Source organism: Mastigoproctus giganteus, chromosome 2, assembly GCF_048544385.1.
Source record: "Mastigoproctus giganteus isolate SK-2022 chromosome 2, ASM4854438v1, whole genome shotgun sequence".
Taxonomy (NCBI): Eukaryota; Metazoa; Arthropoda; class Arachnida; order Uropygi; family Thelyphonidae; genus Mastigoproctus; species Mastigoproctus giganteus.
This window is the reverse complement of record NC_143576.1, coordinates 134070344-134088440: the sequence shown is the minus strand read 5'-3', so window position 1 is coordinate 134088440 and position 18097 is coordinate 134070344. Positions and strand designations below refer to the sequence as shown.

Below are 18097 nucleotides of genomic sequence, written 5' to 3'. Positions count from 1 at the left end.
GCATGATTGCGACGTCATACTATTCAAAAATTCTAAAAGGTTAGAACTCCAGACACTGTCATATCCAGTTATCATTGTAAGGCAAGGCATGATGACCAGTTTTTTTTTTTTTTTGGATAGACCTAGGAACGTTTTACCACATTCACTTATACGCATGGTTAAGGGGGTAAGCCACATCTGTCAACCACCCTAAATCAGCCCCTGACTTGAGATATCATACAGGTCATGAAAAGTGTGTTATGAGCTCTAATCACACTACTAGTAGTGCGAGCGTGGGAAGCACCTCTAGTGGAACCTGCTCAAAATGTCATTTCCGTGGCCGATCAAATTTACTTGGTAGAAAGTCGGAAAACTGCAAGCCCATTGTTAAAATATTCACAGCTGACCACTGGTTATACCTCAACTGTGTTTTTCAACCAATCCAAATAATTCATTTTATTCATATGGAGGAAGAACTCCGATTCTTCTTAACTATCCTGCCTAAATTTGTATCATCTATGGTCATATAATTCACATGACAGTAAATTTTCTCCCAAAAAAGGCATTACAACTGAAATAAAAGCCTCATTAGCCTGTAATTTGTTACATGCACTGAAGTAAAACGATTATGAATTTTTTTGAACAAGATAATAAATTAACAAAAAAAAAAAAAAAAAACCCATTTAGACATATTTACTTAGAAATATGACAGAAATACAGTGCAGGCAATATGAATGTCTTTTCATTGTGACCAATGTTTGAAATCAACATTATGTAATAAGATGGTAGCAACAAACACATACATTTGTAACATCATTAGTTCTATAACAAATATTAGTAGTATTCTGTTGGCTGACTATGAGCTTTAATTACTGGCTTGCACCTAAATGGCATGGAGTGTATCAGATTTTTGATATAATTGTTGTTTAGTTCATGGTATTATATATTTTCTTGTAATGATAACTTGATTAAATTCTGTTTAGTGGCCATTTTTGTCCCACAACATTCTGATAGTTTTCAATTGGGTTCAAATCGGGACTGTTTCCTAAACATACGAATTGTATATTGCATTTTTCAGTGAACTTCACATTAAAAAAAAAAAAAAAAAAAAAAAATGTTGACAATCAGTCAGTGTTTGAAACAAGTTAAAATTAGCACAGCAGAAACTGTATTAAATCACGGTTCCCAAAGTTCCCAAATCGCAGTTCCCAAATCTGGGGTCCACGAAGTGACCCTCTGGAACTGATCAAATTATACGTTCCATTTATAGCAAATTGGTGAGAAATAGTTATTATTATATATTTATGTAAAAATGAGAATAAAGTTGAATTGTTTTAAACATAAAACTTTCAATTTTCTTTTCAGAAACCCAGTATTCACATCCACATGCACGCGCGTTCTGCAAATTTTTTTTTTTTTCGAAGGGGTCTGTAGATGTCAGTAGTTTGGGAACCACTGTATTAAATGATTATGTAATGTTTACTAATCTTACTGCATTTAGGTAAGGAGCAGAGGTGTGTTTGAAAGAGGTGTCTGATTACAGCCTTAAAAGCTTTAAAAAAAATTTTTTTTTTTAAGCAGAAGCCTTCTCCTTTAAAATTTTTCGGTAGTAGTCACCATTAACGGCACCATTTACAAAATGTATTTTGCCTATTTTTGCTTTTTGTGCATCTGCAAACCATCTGGCACAACATATATTTTACTGTTGATTGAATACAGTAATACCCCGAAGTTACGCGATAGGTGGGTCCGACGAAAATCGCGTAAGTCGAATTCGCGTAAGTCGGGGTACAACTTTGCATATAAATACATATAAATTTTGCTTAATTGGGACCAAGGACTAACAAAAACACTAGTTTAGAAGAAAAATATTAATAAAATTGCAGTTCTTTATACATATTAATACAAAATATGTATTAAAAAAACAAATGACTTACGTTAAAAAGTTATTTCGATGTCGATGGCTTCATAAAATCTAACAAATTCGTCTGACGACACAGCGCCTTCTTTTTTTCACGCAGAATTTCTTCGTAGCAAGCTAATAATTTTTTTATTCCTTGCTTTGTAGCTATAACGCGTTCTTCGTTGGAGTCTATGTTTTCTAAAATTTTTAAGCCCTTTACAATCGAGGAGCCCTTTTCAATTTTCAACCTGTCAAGTTTGCAATTGTCATGTGCTTTTCGCCGTTGCTTCATTTAGGCCTGTAGCACGTGCAATATCACATGGGCTTTCATTTCGCTCAAAGCGTTTCACAATTTCATATTTTTTCTCTATCGGCAGAGGCGGACTGGCCATAAGCCTTACCGGGGAAACCCCGGTGGCCGGTGTGATTTTGGCCATAAACCATAGTGTGAGGCCACTATAAATTTTCCCGGGTAAGAATTTTTGATCCAGTCCGCCTCTGTTTATCGATAATTGCTTTTCTTTTTCTCTCTGAATCTGCAGTGTCTTCACCAGGACGCTTCCTTTTCACACCTTTTAATTAAGTACTTTACTCATTTTTAGGGAATAAAGCACAATTACAAAACGAGGAGGCACGCTTGATACGCATAAACAAAGCTGCGCGCCTGTAGCAACTGAATAAACAACACCATAAAGGCAGAGATACGCTATTAACACCTCACATTTTTGGAGGTTACTACCATAAAACAATAAAAACAATTTCCAGTTGCGTTTTTGCTAGTGAAATCTGTTATAAACTGGTAGTAAACTCGATCTAATTGCATTTGCGATTATACCGATAGCTGGAATTGTGTTGGTTTTTACGTTATTATGGTGAAATGTGTTTCCCCTTCACTGATATAAAAAACATAAAAGCAGCAAAGTTGAATTTTGTTCATCTTTCGCTCTCAATCTCCGCCGTCGCACCGTATATCGATAACATACGAAAAACGACCTTGAAGATAGTGGGCGGCAGCGTTGCCAAACGAAAAAATCAAGAACCGCGTAACTCCGAGTTCGGGTAAGTCGGGGTAGCGTAAGTCGGGGTATTACTGTACAGTCAATGTGATAAGATCCATTAGATTCCATGAAAGTTAAGTTTGATTTATCAGGGAATTTTGCTCATTTCCATTGCTCGATAAGCATGTTCTTTAGTCCACATTAGTCATTTTTTCCTCTGGGATTTTACCAATAAGGACTTCTAATGAATTTGATATGCTTTCAGACCACAAGTCTTCACCACACAACTCTCTCACTTGCATTTATCCGAATACAATGTCCGAATACTTTTCCATTTGAGTCCAATTCCAGATTTTCTATTGGCATCTCCAGTCTCAGCTTTCTTTTAAGTAACTTTGACACTGTATGGTGGTTACAGCCAACTTTTTCATCTATATATCAACTAGAAAAATCCCCCCCCCCAATCAAGAGCAATAATTGAATTTTTTTTCCCCTTTACCTTGGAGTTAACTGAGTGTATGCCATACTTCTGCCGAATAAGAAGTGAAGACAAATTACAACAGGATGGTACATTTGACAGACAAGGTGATGCAACATTACTAGTTTTACAGAATGATGATGAAATAGTGTCTTGAGATGAGATAATTTTAAGTAGAGAGAAAGGTTCAATGACATTAATTCTGCACTGATGGCAATATCTAAATGTTATAAACATGGTTTGTGCTATACTTAAAAGTAAAATTTATTTTTAATTTCCGGAAAAAGTTCATGGATTTCTTTTTGAATTCTGCTTGTAGTATACAGATTCCTTAACTTTCCTTAATGGATACTTATTGTATGAATAAGTATCCATTAAGGAAATTGTTATACTTACTGTATAAATATCCATTCATACAATAAGTATAACAATACTTAATATTTGTAAAATAATAAAAGGAGTTCACCTCAATATAGTACGTAGAACACATCCGTATGGTACTCTCCAGATTCTCCTCTTATTATTTTACAAATATTAATATCAACTTAGAACATATTGAGTATTACAGCTCTGATTCATACTATCTAACAATACTTAATGTATGAATTTTTATTTGTATGAAGTTTTTTAAAAAAAATTTTAATATATAAAAGATACTGTGTTTTTTACCCATTTTATATAATAAAATAAAAAAATTCTAGGGAGGAAAAAAACAAAAAAAAACATTATAGGCATAACGTATGGAGAAGACACTACTGGCCTCTCCAATTTTACAGTAAAACCCATCAACATCATATGCAAAGAGGGGGGGGGGGGAGAAAAGTTGAAAATTTAAATTGTCATCAAAGTAATGTAAGCATGAATTTTAATATTTCTTTAGACTTTTAACCAGCATCCCTGATTTTGTTGGAATTTGAGAAGTATGTCCATAAAAAAAAATCATTTTTCAGTTTTTGTAGTTCTGCATATACCACTTCATATAAGTGGTAGACTTAAGCAGCATTTACTGAGAATGATGTATTTGTAATAAAAATGAAAATTGTGTTGGAAAAATTACATCTAGAGGGGCATAGTTATAAATATTAATTTATTTTTGGTTTTGATTTTATCTTACATATCATTGTTTTATTCTGAAGTGTGTTAGGCTAATGCTAACAAAAGAAAGCAAGCTTATACACCATAAGCCAATAAAAAAAATTTTAAAAAAATGCACAGACAACTCATTGGCTGACTTCACATTTTGCACTCCAAAATTCTAATTTTAATAAGTCACCTTGCCATTTTTAGTGGATGTTTGGTTAGCACAGCTTGGCACACCAAATACAGCAATCACTAATGAGTAGCTGATGTTGCACAAAATTTCCAAATGCATCACCATTTCAATTCCATACATGGTACTTGTTTATTACCCCCAGGGGCTCACATCTGGTGAGTATGGGCTTGGCACACCCAGGGTCCTCAGCTAGATATCATTATTCTTCTTTTTCTTGGTGATTTCTCTCTCTCTCTCTCTCTCTCTCTCTCTCTCTCTCTCTCTCTCTCTCAAGGTAATAGGGAATTTTTTTTTATTTTTTTTTTAGCCGGTGCAGCATAAGCCTCTGGCTTCCTTGCACCATATGGTTATTATTAATAATAATAATAATAATCCATAATTCTAAAAAATAAAATAAAAAATCTTTATTATCACATCAGTGTACAATATTATCTTGATTTCACTTGAAGATTAATTATCACCTTTTTTATTTGCAATCTGGTCCACATACATTGTGCACTCAACTCAGGAAATACAATCAAGAACAAGAAAATGACAAAATCAAATCTGGCTTTTGAAATTTTTGATTTTTCCCTTAACAAAAATTGATTTTCCCTTAACAAAAACCATGCTGTGTGTTATTCAGAATATCTATATCTGAATCCATATCCATCTAAAATGTCCCTGAATTACACTCTTAATTACTGTGTCTAAGATTTTTCCAAGCACTGAAATCAGACTAACAGGTCTATAGTTACCAATTTCGCTATTAGAAATCCCTTTACATACTGGTGATACGTTGGCATTTGTCGAATCCTAAGGAATCGCTTTCATAATAACCTCAATTGCTCAATGCATTCCCTGGCGGCATCTCAAAATTACTGGGTATATGCCGTCTACTCTAGCAGCTGTACTTTATTTTTTGCTTGAAAGTTTTTCAAGCATAAAGATATATATTTTCCATGTTACCTTTTTCTGCTCTGTTTGAATGGCAGGCTCTGCATTGCTAGTTGAAGGCACTGCTAAATCCAACACTTGATTTTTTGTTTGTCTTTTAAGCAATCTTAACAGTCTTTTTCATTGTCACGCACTCATTACTACCTTCATCTTTATTGTCTTGTCACTTTCATTCTTGCTTGATACTCTAGAGAACATTCTGCACGTGACTTCAGAATCTCTGAACACCTTTTCCAAAATTATTGATGTCAAAACAGAACTTAACAATGGAATATAACAAAAATTCGATAGGAAAACATAAATTGTTAACAATTTCTTTGTTGCAATCATCATAATCATCATCAGCCATTTTCATTACACTGCAGGATGAAGGCCTCTCCAGCAACTTTCCAGTTCCTTCTGTTTTGAGCACTGACCATCCATTTACTATCCACAAACTCATGAATTTCATCTATCCATCTCCACCTTTGACTTCTAGGTTTTCTTCTAGCTCCTCTTGGGTACCATTCTGTTATTTTCTTAGTCCATCTGTCATCATGTCTTCAAGCTATGTGTCCTGCCCAAGACCATTTTAGTTCTTTAGTTTTGATAAGAATGTCCTTTACTTGAGTTTGCTGCCTAATCCATGTGTTTCTCTTATTATCTAACAGTCTGATTCCCAATATAATTCGTTCCATTCTTCGTGGTGTAGCTCTCAGCTTCTCATCCATTCTTTTGGTGAGTACCCAAGTTTCGCTTCCATAAGTCATGGTGGGGAGTATACATTTGTTCATTATTTTATGTTTCAGACGAACTGGGATATTGCTCTTCAGTATGTGACTATATTTCCTGAATGCTATCCATCCAAAATTTATTCTTCTCTTGACTTCCAGCCATTTATCATTATTACAGCTAATGACTTTTCCCAGATAAGTATATGACTCCACCTTTTCAATTACTGCTCCTTCAATCATTATTTCCCTTTCTGTGGCATACTTGTTCATCATTACTTTTGTTTTAGCCATATTCAACTTTAGTCCAAAATCCTTACTAACTGTGCATAACTGATTAAGATTTTCCTCTAATACTTTGGGATCATGGCTTATGACCACAATGTCATCTGCAAATCGTAAATGATTTAGGTACTCTCCATTCACATTTACTCCGTTCTGCGACCAGTCTAATCTTCTGAAAGTTTCCTCAAGGGCAGCAGTAAACAGCTTCACAGATATTGTGTCTCCTTGTCGAACTCCTTACTCAATTTTAAATTTCCTAATGTCTCTGTCTAGTCTAATTAAGGAGGTAGCATTCTCATATATTTTCTTCAAAATCATAATATGTGGGGTATCTATGCCTTGTCTTTCCAGTGCCCGAAACATTGCCTTATGCTGTGTAGAGTCAAATGCCTTTTCATAATCCACAAATGCCAGGCATAATGGTGTTTTATATTCATTTGCTTTCTCCATTAGCTGTGATATTACGTGAAGGTGATCCATAGTTGAGAATCCTGTCCTAAAGCCAGCTTGCTCTTTCGGTTGATTCTCATCAAGTATTCTTTCTAATCTGTTAGTAATGACCCTTGTGAACAACTTTGTAGATGTGGAATAACAGGCTAATTGGTCTATAATTTCCAATTTCTGATTTATCTCCTTTCTTATGCAGCAAAACTATGATTGCACTGCTTAGGCGTCACACCTTTTCTAATGCACTTTGTGAAGAACCTTGCCAGTTTTTGTGTTAAGTCTCTTCCTCCCAATTTTAACAACTCTACAGTAACTTCATCTTCCCATGGGGCTTTCTGATTCTTCATTTTCTTCAATGCATGTTCTACCTCATCAGGAAGAATATTGAAGATATTGATTGCTAATTTGCAATCCATCTTCCCCACTGTTGGCATCATTCCCTGGCTCCTTGTATAATTCTCTATAGTAGTCTTCTGCTATTTGAATTATGCCTTTTCTGCTGTTTATAAGTACACCATCACTATTCTTCAGTTTCAGTATCATTTGTCTTTCTGTATTACTGTTCATGGCTGCTGATTTAAATCCTTTGTTTTCCCTTAATGCTTGTTCTACTTTTCTTGTGTTAAATCTTCTTATGTCTTCTCTGAGTCTCTTTCTAATGGCTTTGCATAACTCAGAATACTCAATTTTCTTCTTGTCAGTGTTTATCTTGCTCTTCATTTTTCACCTTCAGTTCATCATAACAAGTGATTCTTGATTAATTTTTTCTTCTTTGGATTTCTTTTTCCCTATAGGTTTCTTGGGCTTTATCACTTTCAGAAAGTTGTAATATTCCTCGTCGCAATCATACTATTCAACATATGGCTACAATCAAATGAGTAATTAGGCTATTGGTTTGGATTTCACTAACCTCTTCCAAGCATAGGGTGGTTTCACATAAAATAAAACATCTTTTATTCATACAAAGTAAGTAAGTTTTTTTTTTTGTTGTTGTTGTTGTTGTTTCACTATGTTTTTCTAATGCAGTTCAACAAAATTCAAATTCAAACGAATGGCATTTGAATTTTGTAAATCAGTTTTATGTCATTTCCATGATAAATTTTCCATGCTCAATCAGATTCACTCAGTTGTGGTACCCCCAAGGATGTTTCACATAAAAAAAAAAAAGTTGTGGCTTTTGCAAGAATGGTTATCTCTTTTTTTTTTTGACATTCGAACAATGGTTTATCAGCATGTTGTGCCAAGTCATATGACTGTTACAGGATCTTACTATGGAACTGTACTGCACTGTTTACAGAATGTGATCCTGTAAACTGTACTGCACTGTTTACAGGATCACATTCTTCACAAATGGCCACAACTGCACACAGGGTGGGTGGATGCTGTATCACGATAGTATAAGACCTCGCTCATACTTTTGTCATCAAGTTCTTATCCAGCATTAATGTTAATAATGTACCTCATCTGTCCTACAGCCCTGGCCTTGCACCCTGTAAGCCCACCCCCCCACTTTGAAAGTTAAAGAAGTTGCGAGGGAAACATTTTCAGTAATCAGAAGAAGTTGTAAGTAAAGACACTGGAAGTGATTCTCAAACATGTGCCAAAAAATGGCTTTCACCATGTTTCTGCAAAATGGCAGAAATATTGGAGTAAGTATATTTCATCAAATGGAGACGAATTTAAATCAAAATACAGATGATTAATAAAGGTACATTTGGAAAAAAAAAAAAAAAAATTATCATCCTCCTTTATTGAACAGCCCTCATATTATTAGCATTAGTAGAGGCACTTGATGCAAGAAAGCAAGCTTATGCAGCATCAGCCAAAAAATAAAAATAAATAAATAAAAAATAACCACTTCCACTTCACCCCTCTGTTCGTTCGAAATACCTGTCCAGCTGAGACTTAAACTTATTTAGGCTATCAACTTCCACGACAAGGGATGGAAGTCTGTTCCACCAACCAACCACCCGCTGGCCAAAGGCAAATTTTCTCACGTCTACCCTACATCTGTCTTTCCTCAATTTGAATTTATGCCCTCTCAGGTGATTATTCTGAGCAAGAGGAAGAATCCCATCAGCATTGAGTATGCTCAAACCATTCAAGGCTTTATACACCTCTATCAGATCACCTCGCTGGTGCCTAGTCCCCAGACACTGTAATTTGCAAAACTTAAGACTTTCTTCATAAGAGCACCCCTTTGTTCCATTCACTAATCTTGTTGCCCTTCTCTGTACTCGTTCCAGCATCTCTACATCCTTCTTGAAATGAGGCCTCCAGACCTGTATACAGTACTCTAGGTGTGGCCTGACCATTGCCTTATACAAGGGAATAATCACCTCCTTATCCCTGCTAAAAAAATTCCTATATATCATCGACAATACACCATGAGCTACTCTTGCAGCCCGTCAGCACTGCTCAGAAAACTTCATATCTGCCTGCACAACCACCCCCAGGTCCCTTTCATTCTCTACCACTGTCAGTGTAGTACCACAGAGTTGATACGTTGCTCTGGGGTTTCTGTTTCCCATATGTAGTACTTTACATTTGTCAATGTTAAACTTCATTTGCCACCTCTCAGCCCATCTGCTCAACCTTTCCAGATCCTGTTGCAGTAGCATAGTGTCAGTAGTGTCCTTGACAACCCTGCCAACCTTCGTATCGTCTGCAAACTTGGACATTAAGCTTGATATACCATCATCAATATCATTTATAAATACAGAAAACAATAATGGACCCAATACTGAACCCTGAGGGACTCCACTAATAACATTAGTCCATGATGAGCAGTGTCCATTGATTACCACTCTCTGTCTTCTCCCCCTAAACCACCCCTTTATCCATAGCAGCAATTTGCCTCCAATGCCACACTGCTCCAATTTGTGCAGCAGTCTTCCATGTGCAACAGTATCAAAAGCTTTCTAAGATCCAAGTATATAATATCAAAGTTATTCCCTGCATCCAGTTCTTTTGTGACTGCATCATAGTATCCAATCAAATTGGTCAGGCAAGACTTCCCCTTAACAAAACCATGCTGTGTCTGAGCTATAACTGAAGTCTTGTCTAGATGATCCTGCAGTGCTTCTTTAACCAGTGCCTCCATTAATTTTCTGGGAACAGAAGTTAAACTAACAGGTCTATAATTACTTGTGTTGCTCTTTGATCCACCTTTGTGAATTAGGGTCACATTTGCACATCTCCAGTCCATGGGTACTTCCCCTGAGTACAAGGAAACCCTCATAATTATGGCTAAGGGTTTGCTTACTTCCTTTGCTGCCTCCTTTAATATAACTGGATAGATCCCATCCACCCCAGGTGTCTTTCTTGTATTTATCTTCAACAATTTCTCCTCCACTTTACTCTTAGTTATTACAAGATTCTCTAGCTTACTGCCAGAGTTGAATACACCTCTGCCATTCCCCTCACTGAATAACTCCTCATGTGTGAATGTCGATGCAAAATATTCATTTAGTTTGTTAGCTACCTGAGCAGGATCAACAGATGGCCCATCGATATCAAGAGGACAAATCTGATTCATCCCCTTCCTTCTAGAGTTTACATAAGTAAAGAACTCCTTGCTGTTTTTCTTTGCATCCCTTGCCAAAGATTTCTCGTAATCTGCCTTCACCTGCCTAACCTCCTTTGTAACTTGGATACAGATCAACTTGTATCTATCATAGGCTTCTGTGTCATGTGTTAATTTGTATGTATCCCTAGCATTTTTCTACTCTGCCATATGTCTCATTAGTTCATCTGACATCCATTTAGGCCTAAACCTTGAACAATATTTCTTTGTTGGTATGTAAAGCCTAGTAACTTCCAAGATAAGTTCTTTGAATGCTTCTCATTTTGAATTTGCTGTTGGTAACATCATCAGTTGGTCCCACTGTATAGAATTTAAATACTGTGTCAGTCCATCATAGTCGCCTTTATGAAAGCAATAACCCTTCCCTTTACCCCTAATGGTAGTTACCTCTTTGAGTAAATCCCACTTCAGCACACTGTGATCACTGCCACCTAGTGGTTCATTTACCTGCAGATTCTTAATGCATGAAGAATCACTACTGATAATCAAATCAAGAGTATTACTCCCTCTAGTTGCCTCCCGCACATGCTGATGTAGAAAACAATCATCCAATAAATCCACAATTATTATTATTGTTATTTATTTTATTTACAGGCGGTTCCCGCTTTACGATCCCCCCCCCCCCCCAAGGATCAACAAAATCGAAAATATGAACATTAATTGCAAAAAATGAATGAAACGCATTATTCATAAATAATGCATTTCAAACCACGCGCATAGCTATGCAATACAGTGTTCCCCCGCTTTACGATATTAATCCATTCCAGAGGCACTATCGTATCGTGAAAATATCGTAATGTGAACCCAATAACACATTTTTTGGCAATTCGTCAACAATCTCGCAAGTTGAAATTTTCACTATATAACTCTCTCTAAAGGGTCATTTTTATAGTGTAAATTGTATCGGTTACCAATTCAAATCATTAAAATGCACTACACTTTCATTGTTATCATATGTTTTGTTATTATTGTTATTTGGTTTTTTTCAGGAGCATTAGCAACTAAGGCCATATTGCTCCTTGGATATGCGGTGGTCATTCCCTGACCTATCCGCAACCTCCATATTTGGTGACTCACAGGCTCGAACCCCGGTCTAATCAAGAAGCATGTGCTACACGCTGCTGCTCCTGCCCACCTGGCTATGGAGGCACCCATATGTTTTGTTATAAGAATCAATTTTGAACAGCTTTGTGATAATTTTCTAAAGCACATTTCTGGGGATCACAACCATAAAACGATAAAAACAATTTGCACTTTCCGATTTACTGGGCTTTTCTGTAAGTGCAATTTATTATAAACGGGTAATAAACTCCTTCTTATTGCATTTGAGAAAATACCAATACCTGGAATTGTATTCTTTCTGTATATTTTGGTGCCTAAGAATGTACCGATTTTATACATAGCGAGATTTAGAAAATGAATTTTATTATCGATTTCCTTCAAGGGTAAATTTGAGTCCCTCAGGCATTGTATTAAAAGTATTAAATAAAGTGTCAAATAAAGTGTTATTAAAAGGATGTCGTAATATTAAACAAAGTTTCATTGTCATTTTGTCATTGTTTCCTTTAAACAGTCTGCTTATGCTAATCTATACATGTCAAAATCGTCAAAATTATTTCACCTTTAATGAGATTTTCTCGGTTCAGGATTTACAACACTAAACAGGCACACGAACGTATAACTTCTGTGATCATATCTGAAAATGATATTCTCGCGTCCTTCGACGTCGTCTCCCTAAATACAAACATGCACATCGAAACCACGCTACTAGCTTTTAAAGAACTATTAATTAAAAAACGACACTTTGACAAAACGTACTGACTTAAATATTAATGACATTTTAGAGCTCACGTCACTGTTACTTAATGCCAAGCAATTTAGATTTCAAAATAAAATCTATGAACAAATTTTTGGCCTTCCTGTGGACCTCGGTATCTCTGCCCCTTTATCCGAAATCTACCTCGCTTATATTGAAGAAAAAATACTTCAACCTTTTCCCCTAGGTATCAAATTGTATATGAGACGGTGTCCTTTTAATAGGTAACAAAACAACTATCAACACTTTATTTAATACAATGCATGAGAGACTCAAATTTACCCTCGAAGTAGAAATCGATAATAAAGTTAATTTTCTAAATCTCACTATATATAAAATCGGTACATATTTAAGCACCAAAATATACAGAAAGAATACACATACAGGTAAGTTCTTACATTACTACTCACACCATCCTCTATATAGCAAAAAAGCAGTTCATTATAATCAGATATACAGGGTGGCTCAAAAAAATTGGTACAAACGTTTAGGGGAGGTAGGTAATATCTAAAGGAATGTGAATCGCATAGGAATCCATAACCGGAAACGTCACGGGAAAGTAGTAGCAGAGGCACAAGAAGCAGAAATGACACAAGACAGTAATTAGTGGAAAACATTTATTTGACATAATATTAACAATGGAGTACGAGATGGATGCATTTCATGATGTTACAACAGATGCTCGAAGGTTCCACCATGAGACACGATGCATGCATCACACCGACGCAGCATGGATTGGCGAACACGGTCGAACACACCTGGGGTTTCTTTGACAGTAGCAGCAGTGCAGATGAGTCTCGCCACAAGATCCATTTCTGTCTCCACAGGCAATTCATACACAGCAGATTTGAGAGTCCCCCCCACAGAAAGAAATCAAGGCTCGATAAATCAGGTGAGCGTGGGCGCCAGGCAACGGGTCCACCACAGCCAATCCATCAACGCCCAAAATGCCTGTTCAAATGGTCAAGAACACACCTTCCATATTAGGCAGGCACCCCGTCATTTTGAAACCAAATGTTGCATCTCATATTTGCTGGAACGTTGTCAAGTAACCCTGGTAGAACTTGTTTAAGAAAGATCTGATATTTAGCGGAGTTCATGCAGGATGGTAACAGGTATGGGCCGACTAAGCAGTCACCGACCATACCTGCCCACACATTTATTGCGAAACGATGCTGTGCCGCATGGGGGTGCACACTGTGTGGGCCCTCTGCTAATCCATACAATAGGTGCATGTCTGCCAACTCACAGTTCGTATATTGATGTATGCTCTTCGTGCGGCGACTACTGCTTGAATGAGTAAAGCAGAAATTTTGCCTCTCGCGAACTGATGAACAGCGCCATGTACTGACTTACGGTGAGGTTTCCGGTTATGGGTTCCTATGCGATTCACATTCCTTTAGATGTTACCTACCTCCCCTAAACGTTTGTACCAATATTTTTGAGACACCCTGTATAATGCTATTAAATATCGTCACACACAAACAGATCTATCTGTAGAATTGCAATACCTCACTAAAAATTTATCTACAGGAAATACCCATTTCAACTAATAAAAGAAACCATTACTAATGTCTATAATAGTATTAATAACCCTAACAACGTTAATAACCATGTGAATAAGATACACAAACCCTTTATCATCCGTCCATACCATCAACAATAGGCTAGACAACTTCAACAAGTTTTTAAGAATACAGATATCAAGTTAATATTTACATCTTATAACAAATTAGGCTCTAAATTAAATTCATACAAGACAACAAATGAATATGTGACACAGGATTATAATAACATTATATATTTGATTAGATGTCAATCAGATCGTTAAGCATGTTACATTGGTAGTACAACAGCTAAATTTGGGACTTCAAAATTTCTAAACACACGTGACTACTACCACTTTAATAGCTTCGAATATAATTTATCGGGTACAGAACTAACACATGTTCAATCTTATAATCATAACCCGCTCATCAATTCGGCTATTACAGTAGTTAAACTGAATTCCAGTTATAAAATTCTTCAAAATGAAGCCCTCGTCATTGAGTAGTTTAAGCGCCACACATCATTCAACATATTAAACAAGAAGATTCCAATCAACTTCTCCCCTATTCGGAATTTAGCACGTATAAAGTTTCCATGTGCACTGAAATGCATTTCGGGAACTTAACCAGTATATAACATATTTCACATGTTCTTCTCTTTCCACTATAGCTAACTGAAAAGGGTGTCAAAAGAAGCTTGTGCCCGGCTATTAGCTTTTATCTCACTTTTATTTTATTTTTAATACACGATTTTAATTAGACAACTATAGAATGGAATGTGCACTTTCCTTTCTTAGGCAAATTTAAAAAATGTTTCAAGCTCATAATTTAGTAATTTCTAATTTTTTAAATTCATAATTTCTTTAAGTTAAAAATAGCTACTAATCGTAATTTTCATAACTACTATGTATGCCTTGAAACTTTCATCAAACTCAGCGGATTACTATGAGAAAGATTACTATGTTGAATGAGCCTTCAAAACATTCTTTTAAGGGTAGGGTTATAGAAATACAGTGGGCAGAGGACCACATGACCTATCACTCCATTAACCCTTTTGTGATTGGGGAATTTAGAACAGGCTATAAAAAATTTTTTTTTTAACTAGCAGTGAAATGGACAAACACATACTTTCTTTTTGTTCCCTATCATAAGAAAATATATATGCATACTCACTAAAAGGTGCATGCTCCAACCTGAATTTGGCAGCCTTGGATACTGCTACTGATTCACCACAAAAACAAGTCTGGAGAGAGCACTCCATATCATATAAATTATTATGGCACCTGAGCTTAATGCTCGTAATTTTAATGTTGCATGTGCTGATAAACTAGAATAACTCACTTAAAAAACTGTATTCCTTCTGCTGTAATCAGGTAACTACAGTATTGATTGAAATGGACCTCAGAAATTCCTCTAGTTATTGACAGGAATTAAAAATGCATAGTAGGCAGTGATGTATCAGGCTGACTAAGCTGCTATGGAGGAAAAATTATGGTAAAGATATGCAACAATCCTTCCACATGTGGAACAATAATAAGCAGAGGTGGGCTGTCCCGAGGGTGCAAGGGGTGCACTGCACCTGGGCACCCTCAAGGGATGACTGAAAACCTGAAACTTATGCACACACATTAAGAAAATTTTAAAGGGGGGCATACCAATTTCAACTGGCACCCAGGTGCCATACCATCGAAATGCCCCTGATGAAAGAAGATCGATAAACAGGACGGTATCAGAACTGCCATTCATATACTGGCTCACTTTCAAGTTAAAGGCACCGATCAACAACTCTGCCAACCTCAGAGCCAGGAATAGTCAACGATTCATTCTCAGGAATGACAAGCATCCGGCTCACCATTCCCTCTACCACTTCTTTCCAAACTGCATTCAACCAAGCCTGCTAACCACAAAAAATCTACTAAATCCGAAGAATAATGTTATTCCCACAGTTTCAACTACACTACAGGAAGTAATTTTGTATTACTCATAATAACACAGGCTACAGTGCAGTGTAGTGCAGCCTCTTAATTAATATACCTGTGAGTATGAGACAGAAAAGTTGAGAGGTCCATAAGATTCTTAAGTGCAGCCATAGATATCTGATTTTCTTTAATGAACCTGATGAGAGAATAAAAAGGTACATAGTTGAAAACTACAGATAATACAAAGAGGAGAGTAGGTAGGAATAAAAGATAGCTTGGGCACCTTCAAAATGATTTGGATAGGCTTTATGGATGGCAGTTACATTTTAGTGTTCTCAAACATAAAGTTAGTAAACACTTTGGAAATGTCGACAGTATCTTTATAGGCTATGGGACGGAGGAGCCCAATTGATTCCTCCTAATTCAGGAGGAATCAATTGGGCTTTATGATACCATCACATATGAATGATTGGATGATATTTGTGAAAAAATTTATGTTAAAATAGGGGTTATAAATATTAATTATTAGAGAACAGTAATAGACTAAAATTTAGAAAGTTTACATTTGGTTATAGTGTCGTCAACCCTGGAACAAACTGCTTCTGAGGGGAGACAAAGTAAATCCGTTTGGTTAAATTTAAGGGGCAGCTTCTGGTTCCATCCCAAGTGGGAATAAGAGATTATAAGTTGTAAAGCTAAGACTATTTTTTTCTTTGCCTTATGCAGAAAGGTATGACTTCTTATTATTTTAGCTCATTAAAACATGAAATATTTCTTATATATAAATTATCTAATATGTGATATAAAATACGAATATGACATTGCACTATTGACTACAGTTATTACTGAAAGCAAGGAAATTGCCCATGATGGTAATAATGGATGTGCATTCTATTTCACTATTATCTTTTATAATATTTTAAAATTCACATCTAGATGCTGTCTTTCATTTCATTAATTTAGTAGGCTACATGCACTTAAATAAACAATAGAGAAAGACTATGAATGAAGGAATTTTGCTTTCATCAAAATAACAGTATCTCTTGCAGTGCAGTGTCTTAATTAATATATTGTTCTAAACTGTAAGAATAACAGTGCGTAACAACAAATCACTTGAGATGTAAAACAAAGTGGAATAAATTTTCCACGTAATGATGGGACATTAACTAGTTAATTTAAATTGTTTGTTGTTTGTTATTTGTTTTTTAGGAGCATTAGCAACTAAGGCCATATTGCTCCGGGGATATGCGGTGGTCATTTCCTGATCTTTCTGCACCCTCTGTATTTGGTTGTCACAGGCTCGAACCCCAGTCTAATCAAGAAGCGTGTGCTACGCACTGCTGCTCCTGCCCACCTGGCTACAGAGGTGCCTTAATTTAAATAAATAACAAGAAAATTTCTTCACATGATTGCTGACATTACTGATAACTACAAATATCAAAAATAGAACTATAACCAAATAAAAATAAACTCGTAATTATATTAAGAAGCAATACCTGTAAAATTTATTTACTCGTAGATAGGGAGAAAAAGTATTGATTTTTTTGCCAGTTTTCCATTTAAATATTTCAACAATAAATCCAATTCGAAATGGTTCTGGAACATCAAGGTTTGATCCTTTTATGTATTCAGTTTTACGATAATATTCTGGATACTTATTTTCATCAATCTAAAAGATAAAAAATGTGAGGTTTAGAAAACGTATAAAAAATGCTTTTTTTTTTTTTTTTTTTTTTATATTAGGGAAAACTGTCCACATAACATGTACAGAAATTTACATACACAATAATTACAATGGCCTTGTTGAAATGTGGGGCTTTTGTTGAAATTTCTAATCCCCTCTGCTCAAATATAAAATTTTCAGAATATAAAGAATAATACCAGTTTCTGAATGAACTTCATCCACGGAACTAGATTGATCATTCTGGATAATCAAACTCCATGATGCCCTTCTCATTCAGTTGCTCTTAATCTTGATGACAGCAAATGCTATTTATATATTAAATTATAATGTGATCTGCTAACATTTACCACTATTTACCACAACAACAAAAAAAAAAAAAAAACTCTCTCCTCATAGTACATCTCTAACAATTTGTGTAATCTTTCCTTAAATTAATTAAAACTACCCATTTCCACAATGCCTGATGGAAGTTTGATTGAACAATCAGTTACTCACTGGATGAAAACAGTTTTGCACATCTATTTTGCAACAAAAGA

At 35.7% G+C, this 18097-nt stretch overlaps 1 protein-coding gene across 1 annotated transcript in view; it reads right to left on the bottom strand.

The window, feature by feature from the left end:
* Positions 1 to 18097, bottom strand: part of LOC150089578 (DNA (cytosine-5)-methyltransferase PliMCI-like) — a 596839-nt gene that overhangs the window by 196005 nt on the left and 382737 nt on the right. Inside the window, exon 22 of the mRNA XM_090368675.1 lies at positions 17374 to 17546. Within this exon, the coding sequence (XP_090224801.1) occupies positions 17374 to 17546 (173 nt within the window). The remainder of the gene's footprint in view (positions 1 to 17373; positions 17547 to 18097) is intronic.